The sequence below is a fragment of the Tupaia chinensis genome, unplaced genomic scaffold (genome assembly GCF_000334495.1).
Source record: "Tupaia chinensis unplaced genomic scaffold, TupChi_1.0 Scaffold000416_1, whole genome shotgun sequence".
In the NCBI taxonomy this organism is placed as follows: Eukaryota; Metazoa; Chordata; class Mammalia; order Scandentia; family Tupaiidae; genus Tupaia; species Tupaia belangeri.
The window spans coordinates 104,558-125,701 of NW_006159921.1; the positions used below are offsets into that span (position 1 = coordinate 104,558).

At 39.1% G+C, this 21,144-nt stretch overlaps 1 protein-coding gene across 5 annotated transcripts in view; it reads right to left on the reverse strand.

Annotated features, from left to right (window-relative positions):
* RPS6KB1 (ribosomal protein S6 kinase B1) overlaps positions 1–21,144 on the reverse strand; it is a 67,511-nt gene that overhangs the window by 13,754 nt on the left and 32,613 nt on the right. For 4 of the 5 annotated variants that reach the window (XM_006154603.3, XM_006154601.3, XM_027774230.1 and 1 more), the window contains exons 5-12: positions 16,275–16,422; positions 10,527–10,584; positions 8,740–8,840; positions 6,857–6,947; positions 6,590–6,680; positions 5,012–5,119; positions 2,992–3,054; positions 2,740–2,817 (exon numbers count right to left, since the gene is read on the reverse strand). In XM_006154603.3, coding sequence (XP_006154665.1) covers positions 2,740–2,817; positions 2,992–3,054; positions 5,012–5,119; positions 6,590–6,680; positions 6,857–6,947; positions 8,740–8,840; positions 10,527–10,584; positions 16,275–16,422 — 738 coding nt within the window. The remainder of the gene's footprint in view (positions 1–2,739; positions 2,818–2,991; positions 3,055–5,011; positions 5,120–6,589; positions 6,681–6,856; positions 6,948–8,739; positions 8,841–10,526; positions 10,585–16,274; positions 16,423–21,144) is intronic. The other variant, XM_027774229.1, reaches the window with a different exon arrangement.

A 21,144-nucleotide genomic window follows, 5' to 3' on the forward strand; every position in this document is an offset into this window, starting at 1 on the left:
AATAATTCTTTAACCAAAAAAAAAAAAAAAGGAAAATATCCAACTTAATACTAAAGATTACCACATTGACTTTATTTACAAAATATCTTTCTGAATAAAAAGTTCAAGATGGGCAGACAATGGCATAGTAGTTAAGGCTGCTGGATCCCACATGTCCAACTGTCCAGTTCAAGTCCTGTATCTAGAGCTTGTAAAACATGCCAGTCACATATGTGTGTATACCAAAATCCAGAAAGGAGAAATGGAGACGTGACTGCAGTGTGGTGATACACCCTGAGGGGTGTGATACTTCCCCACACCCCTATAAGTACATGTGCCCTCTGGCAAAAAAAAAAAAAAAAAAATCAGGATATAGTAACAAGGATCAACCCAGTAATAATACACACTCTCAGAGCCCAGGCTGGGATCTCTAAATTCTATTTCCTACTAAAAGATACCAATGCTGAGGGTGGCAGGTGGCATAATTGTTAAGGTGCTAGACTCCCACATAGCCAACAATGGTTCAAATCTTGGACCTGGCAGCTTACTTTGTCATTTCCCTCTCTACCTCTCTTTCTCTGTCTCTCTCTGATGGACACATGTGCCTTGTAGTAAATTAAAAATAATAATAAATAAAATTAAATAATTATTTTTTAAAAAAAAAGAAACCATTGCTTCTCAGAGAAATGGCTGACTCCATATTAAGGATTAGAAATGTACAGGATAAACACAGACCATCAGTTTCTTTCTTTTGAGCTCTGATGCAACATCAGACTATGTGGTCATGTCAAAAGACTCAGAAACCGGGACCAGCAGTTAGCGTAATGGCTATGCCGCTGGACTCCCATGTAGTCGACTGTGGTTCGAGTCCTGAACCTGGTGGCTTAAACTCACACCGGGCACATGTGCATGCATGCCCAAGATCCCGAGAGGAGAATGAAGAAGGGACTGCAGTGTGGCCATCTCCGCTGGGGGGTGATTTCCCGCTTTCTGTCTCTCTGGGTGCGCATGCCCTCTAACAAAAACCTCTCTAAAAAATAAAAAAGACTCAGAAACCAACATGAAGAGACCAGCAGGTGGCGTGGTGGTTAAGGCGCTGGACACTCCCACAAGGCCGACCAGGGTTCGAGTCCTGAATCTGGCGGCTTGCTTTCTCACTTCCTCTCTCTCTCACTCTCACCCTCTGTCTCTCTCTGATCAAACTATAAAATAAATGAATAAATAAAATAAAATAAATAATTATTTTTTTTAAAAAAAAGAAACCAACATGAAGACCCACCTAGTGAGATAAAAAAAATTAAGCATAAATAAAAATAACTCACAAATATGTTAAAATGGGATGAATTCATAATGATTTAAAAAAAAAAAACACAGAATTCACTGGTCAATTTTGGAAGATGGTGGGGAACTAATTATTTTGAAAACTGGGAAATAATCAAACATTAATCCTGCCTTTCCTGTATATCTGGAAGAGTTCCAGCTCATAAAGAATAAATGAGGGGCTGGCAGGTGACGTGGTGGTTAAAGGTACCGGACTCTCACATGGCCAACTGTGGTTCAAGTGCCGGACCTGGCGGCTTACTTTCTCATTTTCTCTCTCTCTCTCTCCCTGGATTCCCACATGGCTGACCATGATTCGAGTCCCAGAACTCGTAGCTCGAGACTCACGCCAAGTACATGTGCATGTGTATTTGCCCAAAATCCTGGGAGGAGAATAGAGGGGAAGGTTTGAGGTGTGGCCATTTCCCCGTGGGGAGGGATGATTTCTCACTTTCCTTCTGTCTCTCCAGCAAGCTCCTATTCCCTATAGCAAAAAAGGAAACAAAACAAAACAAAACAAAACAAACAAACAAAAAACCTCTTTAAATAAATACATACATAAATAAAAGTTTCTTTAATAAATTCCCCAGGGTAAAGATTTGAAAGGGGACATCTATAAATGAAAAGAGACAAGACACAGTAACCAAACTAGGTACAGACCCTGATTGTACCCTTACAGAAACAAATAAAAGAAATTTAAAAAGAACTCGCGGGGGAACCAGCAGTTAGCGTAATGGCTATGTCGCTGGATTCCCATGTAGTTAACTGCAGTTCGAGTCCCAGACCCAGTGGCTTAAACTCATGTCGGATGCATGTGCGTGCGTGCCCAAGATCCCGAGAGGAGAAGGGATAGCAGCATGGCCATCCACCTTGAGGGGTGATTTCTCGCTTTCTGTCTTTCTGTCTCTGTCTTTCTGGGCAGCGCATGTGTGCTATAGCAAAAACTTCTCAAAAAAGAAAAAATTAACATAGCTATGAACTGCCACTAGCATTACTTCTTGAAAAATCTGGTACAGAATAAAGATTCCAAAGAGAAGAAAGGATAGACCAAAATTCTTTTAACTATTAATAAATAGAATACTTCTGACCACTCTGAGATGAGGAGAATGGGAGATGGCAGAGGGTAAGAGATAGGGAATCAAGGACGAGGGAAAAAAAAGCAAAACATACAGGAAACAAAAAATGGAAAATTATTTGTTGACGATAACATGTATGCTAATGTGCTTGATTGAGCCAATATACAGTGTACTCTGGATAGAAAATCTCATTTTGTATACTGTCATGATGTACAGTGAATTAATGTAAATAAATAAATTTAGATGAAAAAAAGACAAATAATAATGTGATTAAATGTATAAAAATAAAATAAAAAATAGAGAATAATAATAATAATATAAAAAACCCAAGTTCCTCAATTTATATGCTTTCATGTATACATACCAACAGAGGCTTAAAGGGGGGCTCCACTTTCCGAGCTAGAAGTTCTTCCCAGTTAATGTGTCTGAAGAATGGATGAGCCTAAGCAAAAACAGAAAGAAAAGTCAAAGGGAATACACTTTACTGGATTGACAAATGAACTGCCTTTCTGAAGTTACAATCTACGAAATAAGCTAAATTTATAAGTAACTATATATACAAACGCATAAAATTATCATTATCATCTCCCCAAATACCAAACATGCCAATTCCTACTTGAACTTCTCCAGCATCCCCAGGACCAGCTCCAAGACGAGATGCAGCGTTTCTTTTCAGCAGCTTTAGGGAGGAAAAAAAATAAATAAATACTGATGAAGGCCTAGCCTTGTGGCACAGTCAGCAGCAAACTGATTCACAGTGCTGGAATCCACGAGGCCGACTGTGAGTTCAGATCTCCAGGTCAGCATGAAAAATGCCGGGTGTATGCACACATACGTGCCCAAGATCCTGAAAGGCTAGACAGTTGAGGAAAGGGGGCTGCAATGTACAAAACCATGTCAAGGGTTCTCTCCTTTCTCTCTCTCAAAAGCATGCATACTCTCTAACATAAATAAACTCTGGCTGACCTGTGGCCTAGGAGTTAAGGGAGCCCGGTCCCACATGGCCAACTACAGTTCAAGTCTGGGCCCAGAGGCTTGAAAATCATGCTCAGCATGTGTGTGTGTGCATGCCTCAAATCACAAGATGGAAAAATGGAGAAGAAATTATGGCAAGATAATGTCCCATTGGTGGGTGCTTTTTCCTTTCCCTTTTCTCTATCCCTCTCTGGCGAGAAAACATGTTCTCTGGCAATTAAAAAATAAATTTAACAAAAAAAATTTAAAAGAAATATCAATGAACTTTATTTAATCAAACTGATATCTGATTTAAAATTTGCTGGTCTACTTTAACTTGAGAAAATATATTTTATTTATTATTGCTATTTTTAATTTGCTGTAGGGCATGTGTACTCACCAGAGACAGACAGAAAGAGAGAAAGCAAGCTACCAGGTTCTGGGACTCAAACTATGGCTGACCATGTGGGAGTCCACTGCCTTAACTACCATGCCACTTGCTGGCCCTCAATATAACTTATTAATTACTACTAAATATTGTTTGAGAATAAAAAGAAAAGATCTTGAAACAAATTTGTATGTTGCTTTCAAAAACTTTAGGCTTTTTTTGGTTCAGAATCTATGTGTGATTTTTTTTTTTTTAATATGCTCTATAGCACATGAAACAGAGAAAATGAGAAAGTATCCTACAGGGCAGATGCCCATGCCGCAGTCCCTTTCCCTGTACTCTCCTCCGGGGATTTTGGAAATGCATGCATATGTGCCCAGTGTGTTTTTTAAGCTGCTGGATCCAGGACTCAAACCACACAGGAAGCCATGTGAGATCCAGCTACCTTAACCATACCACCTATGGCCCTATGTGTGATTCTTTATTTAAATATATGTTATATTCTTTTTATTATTGTTATATAGTAAAAACACTCCTCAATGTTCACCTTAATGTCCTTTGTATTTATTTTTATATTTTTTATATTGGGCAAGAGCTTGCGTAAGGGGGTAGTGGGGACAGTGAGAGAGTCCTGGGGGCTGCTACACCTTAATCCCTTCTCCATTCTTCTCTCAGGATGTTGGGCATTCACACACATATGCCCCATGTGTTTTTCAAGCTACCAGGTCCAGGATCAAACTGCAAAGTTGGTCATGTGGGATCCAGCCATCTTAACACTATATCACCAATTAGCCCAGTTAACTCCCTTTTTAAAAAAAGTTTATTGGAGCCAACAGGTGGTGTGGTGGTTAGGGCACTCCGACATGGCTGACCATGATTCAAGTCTCAGACCTGGTGGCTTGGTTTCTCACTTTCTCTCTCTCTGGTCAAATTAAAATATGACAATAATAAATAAAATCAAATAAAAATAATTCTTTAAAAAAGAAAAAGGTTCTTTCTATCTTCTTCCATGAGCAATAGAGAGAAAGGGAAAAAGGGAGTAACAGACAGGCACCTCCACTAGGGCTCCCATGCCACTGTCCAACCCCAGTCCCAGCCAACCCTCATGACCATGTGCACCTGTGCCCACCATTCCCAGGGAGTTCCTGCAATGCAGACCCAGGACCTTTCTCATTGGGTCCAGTGTGGTACTACTACACCACCATCTGGCCTCACAAAAACATATGTTATATTCTACCTAGTTAAATCCTAACCATTAAGGCTTGTAAGGTAAGTGCCCAAATAAGATCCCTACCTTTTTAAGCAGATCTCTGGCTTCTTGTGTGAGGTAGGGAGGCAAATTGAGTTTACATTTGAGGATTTTGTCAATTGTTTTCTTTCTATTCTCACCAGTAAATGGGGGCTAAGAGTAGAAGAGAATGAAAAAAATTAGCATATAAAGACAAATTTAAAATAACATTATCAGTTTCCTAAATAGTTACACATGGAGATCAGAAATGTGTGCTGTGAAATGGATTGATTGCTAAAGTCCTATAGCTTTTCAGCAATGGGACATAGTAATGTCATGAAAGGAAGCCACCATTAACTTGCTGTGTAATCATAGGTAAAGCATTTGTTTTGTTATTGTTTCTTTTCATTTTTTTTCTTTTTAGATTTTTGCCATAGGGCACATGTGCTCACTGGAGAGGGTGACAAGGACAGAGACAGAGACAGTAAGTCTCTGTAGGAAAATGAGAAATCACTCCCTGGTGGGGATGACCACACTGCGATCTCTTCTCTTCCATTCTACTATCAGGATTCTGGGCACACATGCACATGAGCCTGATATGATTTTCAAGCCACCAGGTCTGTGGTTGGCCATGTGAGAGTCCAGTACCTTAACCACTACATTTGTTAATTGTTTCTTAAAGACATGGCTTCACTATGCTGCCCAGGCTGTCCTCAAATTGCTGAAGCTTCCTAAGTAGCTAGAATTACAGGAACATGCCATAGCACAAGACTAAAGCTTGTAATTTTATACTTTGGTTTCTCCACGTATAAAATAAGGGTGTTATCTCAGCTACTTCTTTTTCATAGGGCTGTCATGACATATGTATTTAAATTTTATATATATATACATATACATATATATATATATATATGTTTTTTTTTTTTTAAGAGATTTTTACTATAGGACATGTGTGCCTGCCAGAAACAAAGAGGAAACAGAGAAAGAAAGTGAGAAATCACTCCCCAGGGAGGATGGCCATGCAGCAATCCCTTTCCCTTCATTTTCCTCTTGGGATTTTGAGCATGCACACACATGTGCCTGGTGTTGAGTTTGAAGCAGTTGGGTCCAGGACTCAAACCACAGTTGGCCATGTGGGAGTCCAGCGTCTTAACTATTACACCACCTGCTGGCACCAAAAAAAATATATATTTTGCAAAGTGTAGGAGCCCACGTAATCATAGGCATTATTAATATTAAACTGCTGATAATGGGGCCAGCAGGTGGTTAAGCTGCTAGACTCCCATGTGGTCAACCTTGGTTTGAGACTCAGACCTGGTGGCCTGAAAATCGTGCTGGACAAATGTGTGTGTGTGCCCAGAATCCCAGGAGAAGAATGGAAGAGAAGAGACTGTAGCATAGCCATGCCCCCAGGGGGTGATTTATCACTTTTCCTCTCTCTATCTCTGTCTCTCTCTGATAAGCGCATACACCCTATAGTAAAAACTTTAAAAAAAAAAGAAAAATTCCTCATAACAAATCTTTGGGCTTTAAAAATTATACTGGTAGCATTTTCAAAAAGCACAGGAAAGGTCTCTTGTAACAGTGATTTAATAACTACTCAACACAGACTAAAATACATGCAGCTTTTAACTGTGCACCTACTGCTCCAGTCAGCATGTCATACATTAATGCTCCCAAACTCCACCAATCCACAGCACGATTGTGACCACTTCTCATCAAGATTTCAGGGGCCCTACAATGAGAAAAAGAATATGCCTAAAAATTCACCATTTGCATGCCATCTGAATTAAAATTTCAAAAACAATATATTGAGTCAATAATGCTACAGAAAACTTAGACACTATTACATAAACCAGGTAAAAGTTATTACCCCCAAACCAGTTATATTTCTTTTAACATGCAGCTCACATGTATTCTATTGTTCCACAAAATGTGTGTGTGACTGTTCCATCATGAATAGATTCTTTGCATAGTCCAAAGTCGGTTAGTTTCACATGACCTACAATAAAAGATCACAGCATGATTATTCTGAGAATTTTAAGTATGTGCAGTGTTGAATATACTACACAAGATAACCTATCCTTCTATTTGACATTTTCTGCCTTAACCTTTTCTTAAAGATGTCAAGAACTAACAAGGTACCATCTATAAAACAGCATGCTAACGCTTTAAGATTAGGGCAGAACCCTTCTGCCAATGATACAATCTATGTAAATAAGGAGAAAATAGTGAAACTGCTTATCTAAGGCTCAAGCTTTACCTATGTATAAAATCCTCTATCACCCTGAGAAAGCAAAAGTCCTGAGGAACTTGTTTATGAAGTCTATTTTAAATACACAGACCCCAATGAACATATTCTATGCCTTCTAATTAAAGATGTGACATTGTACATCAAATATCAGCTTTTATCACAATGAACTATGACTAGAAGAGAGTTCCTAAAATCATCGAAGACAGTAACTCTACGAAATTAGCTTATTCTGCCAAATGCTACAAATTAAGGAAAAGAAATGAAATTGCCATATGGCATAGGACAGTCATTTCTGATCTAGAAAGTGAAAAACACCACCTTACACAAAGATCATTTCAGTTCAAGTTTAGCTTTACTGACCCATCACTGGATAACCAAATGTTCAATAATCCCACGGCCCTACTACTCCAGGTTCATTTCAGAGAACAAAAGAGGGAATGACTTAACTATTTAAATGTAAATATATACACTTTTCTGACATAAAAGAAGAAATACGGTCTTCATTTTCACAGAACCAACTGATATACTCAAGTTATAGTCCAAATTCTATGACTCTGCTGTTCCACCTTTGCCTTGGAATTTGGGCAGGGGTAGGGGGGATGGAAGGAAGGGACAGACGTTGATTCCCAAGATATACTTGGTTAAGCATATCATTTCTCTTTTAAAATAAAAAGGAAAGGGGGAAAAAGGCACAATTTGAAACATTTATGTTGGCCTCACTTGCCCATAAATTGTCCAAGAGTTTGCAACGGTTCATCTACCTTATGAATCATTTTGTGGACATCTAAGAATCAACAGTTGCTACCAGCCCCCTAGGTACCATGGTCAGCTTGTTGCTCCTTTGGGATGTGAGTAAATGGCCACATCTACCTAGCCTAGATGACTCTAACGTAAACTGAGATGTCTGTAGCAGCATGCAGTTGTAGTCAAGGCTTACTTTGCTCTCTCTACCTATAGCTGTACTGACTGTTAGTCTCTACAATGTTCATGTTTGTTGCTGCAAAGACCAAGGATAAACTGAGCCTACTATACATTTTATCTCTAAGGTTGCATCAAATACTTTTGCTCAAGTCTAATCCTTTCCCTTTTCCACCATTAGTGCAATTTGTCATTAAAAAAAAAATTGCTTCTAATATTTACGTATTTTTATCATTAAAACTCAGTATTATTAAGATTTACAAAGAGCAAATGAAAATTAATGTCTGGATGGGCTTTTGACTCACAACACTTTATGTAAAGATTTCAAAAAACTGACAAGCTATATAAAGAGTAAGGATTAAACCAAGAAAGGCTATTGAATGGTTTTTTTTCCTTAAGGCTAGTCAAGGAGAATGGCTTTTATCCTCAACTTCCTTTAATTTCACCAACTGTAAGTACCTAAATATTTAAACAACAGTGAGTGTTATGTTGCCATAAATTCTGAGGGAGAAAATGTATAATAATAGAAAGATGAATATAGGGCTTTGAAAATGGCCATGACCTGTATGGGGGGATTTTAAGATGATTATTTACTATAGAATTGTTTACGGTATATCTCCACCTTGGTGATTAAGCATGATATTCTCCGGCTTCAGGTCTCTGTAGATGATCCCCTTTTGATGTAAATGCCCCAAAGCCATGGAAATTTCTGCCAAGTAAAAGCTGGAAACAAAAGTGATTTAATAAAATTAAAAAGAGTAATCTACCCAAAGCAGTTTATGTATGGAGCAAAATTCCTTGAAAGAAACAGACATGCACCAAAGACCAAATTGGTGGGGAGGGGGAATGTATAGGGCAAGAGATGGCATAGGGTGCTGCCAAAAGGCATGGGGACACTTATGTTTCACTGTTCGGGTGAAACTACAAAATGCTGTATTTAACCATTAGAACATAGTACTAAAACTGCAAAGATTTCTAGAATATGCTAAACTATCATGTTTTGTTCTGACTTTGTAGGAATTAGGCCAATAGTCATTCAGATCAAAGCAAATTTTTCCCACCACCCCCAACTTTAAAATCCCACAGAAATAGGAACTTTCTTATTCTCAGAGATCTAGTCTGGATTTCAAAAGATACTTTACAACCTGACCCTCACTAGTCCCTTACTTAATACAACTGCATATTTACAGACAGCCTATGCCCACAGTGTCTGCCCTCCCTCTTGCCAGCCAGCCCACAACTATGAACTGTGTGACACTCAAATTTATCTACCTCAAAAGAATAAAGGGCTGAATCAACCCTGTCTGGATTCGAAAAGCACAAGGCACTGCAATACTGGCTGCATAACAAGGTTGCAATCCTGCAGATTACTCCAGGATGGAGAGGGTGTGTCCTAGAGGACTGAGGCAGTTTCACAGCCAGCAGGACCACAAACACAGCCTCCAACATGGCTCAGAGAGCCTCCTCCAAAAAAGGGCACTTCATCCCTAAGGCTCTTAAATGCAGCTTCTGTGTTAGAAAGGCCTGAAATTAAACAATGGAATGCAGTTTGGTAATTAAGGTAGAAAAAACATTTAAGTGTTGTTTTCTATTCAATGAATGTGTAGGATAAACTGATTTATTGTTACCCAATACTGTGATTCACAAAGTGAGATATATATTCTTTTATTTATTTTTTTTTAAGTCAGTCATAAGGAGTGTGTGCTAGAGGAAGTGAGAACTCACTGGCTAGGGGAGATGGCCACACCGCAATCCCTTCTCTATTCTGCTCTTGAAATTTTGGGCATTCACACACGCATGCACATGCACCCAGTGTTTTTAAAGCCGCTGGGTCCAGGACTTAAACCATGTAGTTGGCTATATGGGATCCAGCCACTTTAACCAGTATACCACTGGCTGGCCCATGATAATATATTTTTAATCTGAAGCAGATGTGATGTTAAGAGACAGGCAGGTAGATCCCATCCTCATTACATAATCAATCCACATATGATAATGTGCAGGCTTATCATCTCTCTAAGACTGCACCTTGGAACTGGAAAGTCTAAAATAAATTATTTCTGATACTTTCCATGGTTCCACACATACAGTTTGACTAGGAAATGACACCCACCCACTATCAAGGCAGGCAGCTTACCAATTCAAAAAAAGAAAGCCACAATGACAATGATTCTGTTAGGAACAACCAGTGTAACAAGTAGTCCACCCAAGGCCTCAGGGCAAAGGAATGATGTGATCTCCAACAACTGCCCAGTCCCAAAGCTGCCTCTCCCCCTTGAAAACCTGTGAGACTGACTGGCTCAAGATCAATTTATTGAATCATTTGGCTTCCCAAAGTGGGAATGGGGCTTTGCTTTTAATCATATGAATCGTTACCCAAATACATACAATAACAAAAATTTCACTTACCAGGCTGTGTCTTCCATAAATATTCCCTCTCTTTCTAACTGCATAAATAATTCTCCTCCTATAAAGAAAAGGGAAAGACAGCAGAAATAAAACAATCTTTATTTCCAATGCACTATTAAAAAGTGCAATAAATTAAAAGATGCCAATCTTTAAAAACAAAACAAAAAACAGATCCTGTTGGCATAGTAGGCTAAGCAAATTGAACTACAGTGCTGGAAACCACATGGCCAACTGTGGATTCAGATCACTGGGTCAACCTGAAAACAAGCAAGGCATATCCTGGGCACATGTGTGCATGCCCAAGATCCTAAAGAGTTGGAGGGCCAGGGAAAGCGAGAATCACAGCAAAAAGAGACCCTGTAAAGAGTGCCTCCGCCTACCTCTCATGAGTATGCATGTGCTATCATGAATTAAATTAAAACAAACAAACAAAACCAAGGTTCTAAAAATTTAAAATTAATCCCCAGGATTCTTTTTCTTTTTCTTAATTGCCAAGGGGAGTATACACTTGCCAGAGAGAGGGAGCTAGCACTCTCCAATGTGGCATGATCATACCACAATCCCTTCTCAACTCCATTGAAATTTTGGTCATACATATACACACACAGTGTGTGTTTATTTACTTTTTCTTTTAGGTTTTTGTCATAGGGTGTGTGTACTTACTGGAAGAGAGAGAAAGAGAGAGAGAGAGAGAGAGAAGGAGAGGAAGTGAAAAATCACACACACACACACACACACACACACACACACACACACACCGAGGTGGGGAACAGCCATGTGGCAATCCCTCCTCCACTTTCCTCTCAGGATTCTGGGTATGCATGCCTTGCGTGATTTTTCAAGCCATTGGGTTTGGGACTTGAACCACAGTCAGTCATGTGGAAGTCTAGCATCCCAACCACCATACTACCTGCTGGCACCCACCAGGGTATGTTTTCCAAGTCATTGGGGATGGGACTTGAACCATAGTCAGAATTTGTGCTCCCTTAACCACAACTATGAAGCTGGCCCAATGGTTTCATTTTTAGCAGCAGTCTTACTCTTCTATGAAACATACACATTTAAAAAATACAACTGGTTAGAATATTTGCCTTTACATTAAAAACTTCAAAGGTTTGTAGATTCTAGACCTGAGGTTAAAAATAAAAATGAAACAAATATTTTGATTGTAGCATTACATTTTACCCCTAAGTAGAAAAATGTTAGTATACAATTAACTGTAGTGAATGTTCATATTCTATATTTTCAGAACTCCTTTTTTAAAAAGAATTATTTTATTTAACTTTATTTATTTTAATTTGACCAGAGAGGGACAAAGAGAAAGAGGGGACGGGGGAGTGAGAAAGTAAGCCACCAAGTCTGGGACTCAAACCACGGATGCCATCCAGTTTCCTTAACCACAATACCACCTGCCAGCCCCTATTTTCAGATTTTTTTTTTTTTTTGGAGAGGTTTTTGCTATAGGCTACGTGTGCTTGCCAGACAGACAGAGACAGACAGAAAGTGAGAAATCACCCCCCTGGGGGTATGGCGACGCCGCAATCCCTTCTCCTCCATTCTCCTCTCGGGATCTTGGGCACGCACACGCGCCCGGCATGAGGTTAAGCCACCGGGTCCGGGATTTGAACCGTGGTCGACTACGTGGGAGTCCAGCGACATGGCCATTACGCTAACTGCAGGTCCCAGAACTTTTTTTTTTTGTTTGATTCTTTAGCTATGACAGAAGAGATGATTTATTGTACACATATTACATTCAGCCACAGTAACAGCATTAGTCCCAGAATGTTACAGATCCAGGGAAAAGGCTGTTTTGGTAGGAGCAATGTGGGTCTCTCCCAGAAGTGTTGGTGATGCACTGGCTGTGGAAGCTCTAGATCCAGAGACAGAATCGACAGTACCTTGCAGTGCAACTAGTACTAGTACCCCGAGCCTCCGACTTTCCATTTCTGCTGTTGTGGCCTCCACAGGTGCACGAGGTATTTACTAGGACCTGTCTCATCTTTCTTCTTTTACACATAAGCCTGCACATTTGCTTCTTCCTCCACTTGGCTTTTAAGGTGCGGAAGGCTCTCAAGGTGCATAAGTATCCTAAAAATGGCACTAAGGCCAAGAGAACTATTTTCAGAACTTTTAAAGTGAATAAACTTGGTCGTGGCCTTGTAAAAAGCATGGCACAATTTGGGCCAGCAGGTGGCATAGTGGTTAAGGGTGCTGGACTCCCACGTGGCCGACCACCATTCAAGTCCCAGACTTGGTGGCTTGCTTTCTCACTTTCCTTCTCTTTCTCTTACTCTGTACCTCCCTACTCAAATAAAAATATAAATAAATAAAGTTAAAAAAAAAAAGCATGGCACAATTTGAATACCAAAATAATTACTGATCATAAAGGGTTATAGTCCAATGAATAATCTTAGGCTCCATGATTCCACAGTGAGACAAAAAAATGAACAGGTAATTTTTTGGGAACCAGCAGTTAGTGTAATGGTTATGTCACTGGACTCCCACATAGTCAACCATGGTTCGCATCCCAGACCCAGTGGCTTAAAACCCACACCAGGCACGTGTGCGTGTGTGCCCAAGATCCCGAGAGGAGAATGGAGGAGAAGGGATTGCGGCGTGGCCATCCCCTCTGGGGGGTGATTTCTCGCTTTCTGTCTCTCTCTCTTTGTCTGTCTGGCAAGCACACGTGCCCTATAGTGAAAAACCTCTCAAAAAAAAAAAAAAAAAAGGAAGAGGTAATTTTTTTAAATGGGGGAGGAGTAGCTCTTTATTACAATAGAATGCCATTTCATAAATGAAGAAGATATGATGGAATAAGAAAAATCACTTGGCAAACACCATTGTTAATTGCTGCAGGCAAGAATCAATGGATTCCAAAACTGAATATGAAAACTTGATGGGAGATAAGATATTTTAAAAATCTCAAAGTGGGGCAAGCAGGTGGCATGGTGTTAGAGTGCTGGACTCCCACATGGCCAAGCACAGTTTGAGTCCCAGAACCTGGCCCCTTGCTTTTTCATTTTCTCTCTTCCTCTTTCTCTAGTGAGCACATGTGCCCTATAGCAAATTTAAAAATAATAATACATAAAATTAAATAATTCTTAGGGGGAAAAAAAAAAAACCCTCAAAGTATCAGGTCAGCCAGTGGTGTGGTGTGCTTAAGGCAGCTGAGCTGCATCCCATGTGACTGACTATGTGATTCGAGTCCCAGACCTAGTGGCTTGACAAAGACACCAGGTCCGTGTGTGTGTGTGTGTGTGTGTGTGTGTGTGTACAAAATCCTGAGAGGAGAATGGAAGATAAAGGACTGCAACATGGCCTCCCACTGGAGGGTGATTTTTCCCTTTCAAAACTCTTTCTCTTTCCCCCACCCCAGTCCCTGCAAGCACACACATCCCATAGCAAAACTTTAAAAAGTATCTCTTCAAAAGATACATATTAATTACAAAAGGAAAACATTACCAAGGAAAAAACTTACAGAAACTACATTATAAAGGTGACCAAAGTTAACATCCCTAAGACAAAGATATAAATATCATGTACCTCTTGATCTGATATACTGAGGATAAACATCACTTCAGTGACCCTGCCAAAAATGCTTAAACTGAATCTAATCCTAATAAAACATCAGATAAACCCAAATTGCTGCATTCTAGGAAATACATAGCCTGTACTTTCCAAAATGTCAACATCATGAAAGTCGATCGAAGACTGAGGAATTGTTCCAGGTTAAAGTTAACTAATAAACAGAGGGCCAGCAGGTGGCGGCTTGTTTTCTCACTCTCTCTGTCCCCCCCCCCCCCAATTCATTCTGTGCCTCTCTGGTCAAATTAAAATAAATAAAAATAAATAAAGTTAAATAAAATAAAATAAAATAATAAAGTTAACTAAAGAGTGATACTATATCACTGTTCATTTTCCATTTTTGACAATTTCAGTAGTTACGAAAGATACTGTCATTAGTTTTAGAAAATATACACTGAGGGGACTAGCAGGTCGCAAGGTGGTTAAAGCACTGGACACTCCCATATGGCTGACCACAGTTCAAGTCCTGGACCTGGTGGCTTGCTTTCTCACTTTCCCTCTCTCTCTTTCTCTGGTCAAATTAAAATAAATGAATGAATAATTTTTTTTAAAAAATTAAAAAATATATACACTGAGATTTTAGGAATAAAGAAAAATCATGTCTGTAAAACTTTCTTAAAACAAGATAAATGATATATACACATACACACTTGCATATGTGCAATTATATATATATATATATATATATATATATACACACATAGAAAAAGACATTAAACAAATGTGATAAAATGTTAACATTTAGTGAATCTAGGTGAGATTTCTATGGGAATTGTTTGTGTTATTCTTAAAACATGTTTGTGACCAGTAGGTGACATGGTCGACCACAGTTGGCTTCCGAGACCTGGTGGCTTGCTTCCTCACTTTCTCTTGCTCTCTCTCTCTCTCTCTCTGAGTCTCTCTCTGATCAAATTAAAAATAATTGAGTGAATAAACTTAGATTAAAAGCTCTTTAAAAAAAAAAAAAAAGTTGTGTTAAGTCCAACATTTTTCCAAAATAGTCACAGGAAAAAAAAAACGGTAATAGGCACCAAAATCAGTTGCTAAAAAAGTTAAATTACTGCAGCTTTCTCTTCCATGTTATAAACTAGGTGAATCTGTTTCTGAGAAAATTCAAATTTATTTACTGAGAATAGACACATCTGAGATCTAGAAATGGTATGGGGAGCAACAAGTGCCCAGGAGGTGACAGGCCCTGAAAATGTGCTCAATTTCCAATGTAGCCCTATCACTAATGCTACATTAAACTATTAGGTTGTCGGGAAAGTCATGACATATTTTTCTAAGCAAAAATACGTCATGACTTTCCTGACGACCTATTAAAAACTCTTCAGTTTAAAGATGCAATTCCAGGGCTAGCAGTTGGCGTGGTTAAAAATGCTGGATTCCCAAATGGCCGACCGCGGACTTGGTGGCTTGCTTTCTCAATTTCCCTTTCTCTCTCTTTCTATCTCTCTCTGGTCAAAGTAAAAATAATAATAATAACAAATGGAATTAAATAAATAATTTTTTTTTAAAAAGATGCAATTCCAAAAATACTCAGTATCTTTTTTTTTTTTTTTTTAAGTGTTTGCCATAGAGCAGGTGAACTTTTGGGGTGTGAGAAATTACTCCTCGGGGGGAATGGCCATGCTGTAATCCCTGCTCTTCTGCTTCCCTCTTGGGATTTTGGGCATGCATGTACATGTGCCTGATATGATTTTTAAGCCACTGGGTCCAGGACTTAAACTGCAGTTGACCATGCTCCTTAACCACCATCGCACTTGCTGACCAATACTCACTCATATCTTAAATAATACTCTAAATAAGTTTTTCCATTTCAGTTTAGAAAGGAGTATTTTGTTTATTTGAATTACAGTATCTTACCCCAGCACAATTTGATAGCTCATATCAATTGTTTATAATTTTGTTAAGTGATCGCTTACAAAGAGATTAAGATAAAATTTTACAGAAGGGGGAAAATTTAACCTTTAAAGTTTTCTTCATCTTTGTCTGCAAATAGAAACATTTGGGCACATTGAGTTCTTTACTATCATGTACTCATCAACTTTAAGAACTATTTGATCACAATGGGAAAAAAAAACATTTTTCCATTGGAAAATAATGTCCCGACCGAGTTTTTGGAGCAAATGCAAATTATTACACCAAACTGTGTGTACTGACCACTGAGATACTCAAGGATGAGGTAGAGTTTTCCACCGGTCTGAAAGGCATAAATTAAATCCACAATGAAGGGATGCTTTACTTCCTCCAGAATATTCCGTTCTGCTTTTGTATGAGCTGTATCTTTAGCATTTCTTACTATCATTGCCTAAAGAAAAAGAGATGATCTATAAGAACAAAATAGTGAACATCTTTATTCTGTAGTAACTGGAAAAATCTATTTTTTGAGGCCTTTCTTGTCAATTTTGAACTATTAATCATAGTTTGCACTAGAAACTGAGATGACTAACAGAAATCATTCACCTCCTATAAAAATCTGCATTGTGTGATCTTTGTAGTGAATGTATAAATAAAAATCTAAAGATAATTTTTTTTTAAAAAAGTTTTTGCTATGGGACACATATACTCGCCAGAGAGGGAGAGGAGGAGAGAGGGGAAGAGAGAGAAGAGAGAGAGAGAGAGAGAGAGAGAGAGAGAGAGAGAAGGAAAGAAAAAAAGCACTCCTTGAGAGATGCTATGCCGCAATCTCTTCTCCCCCTCTCACACATCCCTTCTGGATTTGGGAAACGTATGCATAAGTGCTCAGTATGTTCCTCAAGCTGCTGGGTCCAGGACTTGAACTGTGCAGTCAGCCACAGAAGATCTAGCTACCTTAACCATCATACCACCCATTGGCCCAAAAGATATATTAAAAAAAAAAAAAAAAAGCATGGTATTAAGGTGCTGGATCCAATGTGGCCAACGTCATGGTTCCCAGTGGCTTGAGAGTCACACTGGGCACATGTGTACTGGTGCTCAAAATCCCAAGAGAAAAGTAGAGGAAAAGGGACTATGGTCTGGCCATTCTCTCTGGGGAATGAGTTCTCACTTTCCCTCTCTCTCTGTCTATGGCATATGCACACTCTCTATAGCAAAAACTAAACAAACAAATAAATAAATAGATCAAGTTTATTCATATAATGACTACTGAGTACCTACTATGCTGTAGGCTCTCAACAAAGAGAACAGGAATGCTCTGTCTATGGCAGCCCAGTCTCAGAAAAAAGACAAGTCAATGGAGGTAAGCATAGGGTGCTGGGTGAATAGGGGAACCTTATCTGACCTGGCAAGAAGTCTTCCTGGAGGTGATGCTATCTAACTCATACCTTGAGAAGTTATTAAGAAGAAATGTGGCAGGTAAGAAACACATTCCAGAAGAAGAGGCCTGCTTATTAACAAGACAGTCTGTGTTTCGGGAATCTCTAAGTAGTTAGAAATTGGACTGGAGAAGCAAAGGGCAGGAAACAGAAAATCTAGGTATCTAGGCAAAGGCATTGGAATCCTACCTTAAAGGCAAAGAAGAAATATTGAAATAAAGTGAATAACATTTGGCATTAAAAAAGACAGTTCTAGTAGCAGTGTGATGTTTTAGGAAAGAAATGAGACTAGATAGGAGGTTAGTAAAGTAAGAAGACCATAACTAAGAAAATAATGGGAGGAAATAAAAGGAAAGGCTAAAGCTACATCATGTGTTTGCTGACTAATTTGGCATGAAAAGAAATGATGATACCTTGGTTTCTGCTAAAGTAATAGGATAAATAATGGTGTTGTTCAATAAAGATACTGGAAGCAAAGAAGTTTTGGGAAAATTATGTACTGTTTATACATGCTAAGTTCTAGGACATTACCCTGATGATACAGCTCTAGTAATTTGAAAAAGAAATACACAGGGTTGTTAGCGGCAACATTATCTGTAAAAGTCAAGCACCAAAAACAACCTAACTGCCCATATACAAGATAATGACTAAAAAACCTATGGAATCTACACAGTGTGTAAACAATCTGTAAAAAGATGGGCCAATGGCATAGTGGTTAAGTACATAGATACCACATGCCTAACTGCATGGTTCAAATCCTGGACCCAGTAGCTTGAAAAGCACACTAGATGTGTATGCATGCATTTCTGAAATCCCGAAAGGAAAATGGAGAAGGGATTGTGGTGTGGCCATTTCTCACGGTGAGTATTTTCTTACTTTCTCCCTGCCCCCTCCACTGGTGAGTACATGTACCCTCTAGCAAATTAAAACAACAGAAAAAGAAAGAAAGAAAAATTTAAAAAAAAAAAAAAAAATCTGTGAAAAGAATAAGAAACCGGCCAGCCTGTAACCTGGTGGTTAAGGAGCTGGATCCCACATGGATGACTGTGAGGTTTGAGCCTCAAACTCTGTAGCTTGAAAAACACATGAGGCACATGTGTGCACCTAAAGTCCCAAAATGAGAAAAAGATGGAGGACAAGGAATTGTAGCATAGCCATTCACCACAAAGGATACTTTCTTCTCCTCTCTGACAAGCACATGTACCCTCTGGCAAATTAAAAAAAAAAAAAAAAGGAATAAAAAGGAGCCAGCAGGTGGTGTAGTGGTTAAGGCACTGGACTCCCACATGATTAATTGCAATTCAAGTCCTGGACCCAGCAGCTTGAAACTCACCAGGCATGGCATGTATACATGAGTGCCTAAAATCCTGAGAGGAAAATGGAGGAAGGATTGTGGCATAGCCATCTCCCAAGGAGGTCATTTCTCACTTTCTTTCTCTGTCTCTCCAGCAAGCACACATTTTTGTCCTATAGCAAAAATTTCTCAAAAAAACAAAATAAAAAAATTATCTATAAAAGAAAAGTTCAAAAGAGCATATATAGTATATAGTACAGTAGCATATATATAGTGTATGTTTGAACGAAAGGGGAAGTAAGAATACATGTGAGGGGACTTCGAAAAGTTTATGAAAAAGTGGAATTTTGGGAACCAGCAGTTAGCATAATGGCTGTGTCTCTGGACTCCCACGTAGTTGACCGCGGTTCGCGTCCCGGACCCGGTGGCTTAAAACTCACGCCGGACACGTGTGTATTCGTGCCCAAGATCCTGAGAGAAGAATGGAGCAGAAGGGATTGCAGCGTGACCATCCCCTCTGGGGGGTGATTTCTTGATTTCTGTCTCTCTGTCTCTCTCTGTCTGTCTGGTGAGCGCACACGCCCTATAGTGAAAACCTCTCTTAAAAAAAAAAAAAAAGAAGAATTTTAAGTAAGAGTTTATTGTCATGCAAAAGGTTTTGAAATCCATGCATAGTTCTTTTATAATATGCATTTTTACAGAAACTTTTGAAGACCCATCATACATGGGCCCGGCCACAACAGCATAGGCAGCAGGAGCATTGCTGCATGATGCTTAAGACCATGTGGGAAGGTCTTGGGTTCACAACCCGGGTCTACCACAACAGGCCAGGTACACAGAACATAGACAGACACATCCACAATCCTGGCTGACTGAAGCAATATAGGAGGATCACAGCATGAGGGCCCTATAGAGGATACCTGCATACCTCTTTCTTTCATGAAGGAAATGAATGAGTGTACTAAAAAAAAAACAACAAAAAACATAGTTAAAAGTATCTGCTCATATCCACAGAACAAACACAACTAAGATAAATCAAAAGCAATGATAATGGGAGGGTAGGAAAAGGAGTAAGAATTTTGAGTATACCTTCTGAATAAAACCTTAATGGTTTTATAATCCATTTTTTCTTGCCTAAATCAATATAATATTATTATAAAATGGAAAGTCTGACTTGACCATACTATTCATGTTTTAATACACATTCCAAAAATGAAATGAAATAAACAAAGAAGGGAGCAGCAAAACTGCATTCAATAAAAATACATAAATTTAATTGAATGGGGCCAGGAGGTGGTGTGGTGGTTAAGGGCGCTGGACTCCCACGTGGCCAATTGCAGTTCAAGTCCCAGACCTGGTGGCTTGCTTTCTCATTTCTCAGTCTCTTGCTCTCACTCTGTCCCTCTCTGGTCAAATTAAAATAACATAAATAAATAAATAAATAAAGTTAAATAAAATAATTCTTTAAAAACATCTAATTGATTACTTTACCACAGAAAGAGAATAAAGATATTTCAATAACTTTAGCTTGCATATCCTTAATGGTCTCTATGTAAGCATGAAAAACATGTTGCAGGGACCAGCAAATGGTGTAATGGTTACATCACTGGACACTCATGTAGTCAACAGTGGTTAAGTCCCAGACCCAGGGCCTTAAACTCAGTGGGTGTGTGTGCATGTGTGCCTAAAATCCTAAGAGGAGATGGAGAAGAGATTGTGTCATGGCCATTCCCCCTTGTGGGGAGGGGGTGATTTCTCACTTTCTGTCTCTCTGGCGAGCACACACCCTACAGCAAAAATCTCTCTCTAAAAAAATTGCAAAGAAATCTTAAGCCACACTTAGGTTTATAGTTGGAGTAATATTGGCATAATTTTCACACTATTTTTTTTCTGGAGAGGTTTTTTTGCTATAGGGTATATGCGCTCACCAGAAAGATAGAGACAGAGAGAGAATTAGAAAGTGAGAAATCACCCCCTGGGAAGGATGGCCATGCCACAATCCCTTCCCCATTCTCCTCTACGGATCCTTAGAGAAACGAATAATTGCAGGCCAGGGTCAAGGAAAGTGCAAGGCATAACTGGAGTATCTTACTGCATTAGAAACTAAGAAAGTACTCAAAAGTTAAGGGAGGAGGCCAGCATGTGGTGTGGTGGTTGAGGCACTGGACTCCCACATGGCCCACAGTGGTTTGAGCCCTGGACACAGTAGTTGATCGCTCGCTCTCTCTCTCTCTATACATATATATATGTATATATATATACACATACATACATATAATCAAACTGGAAAATAATAATAAATAAAATAATTCTTTAAAAATAAAGTCGGGCCAGGACCAGTAGATGGTGTAATGGCTACATCGTTGGACTCCCATGCTGTCAATCAGGGTTCGAATTCCAGACCCAGTGGCTTAAACTCACCACCCGGGCGTTTCTGCGG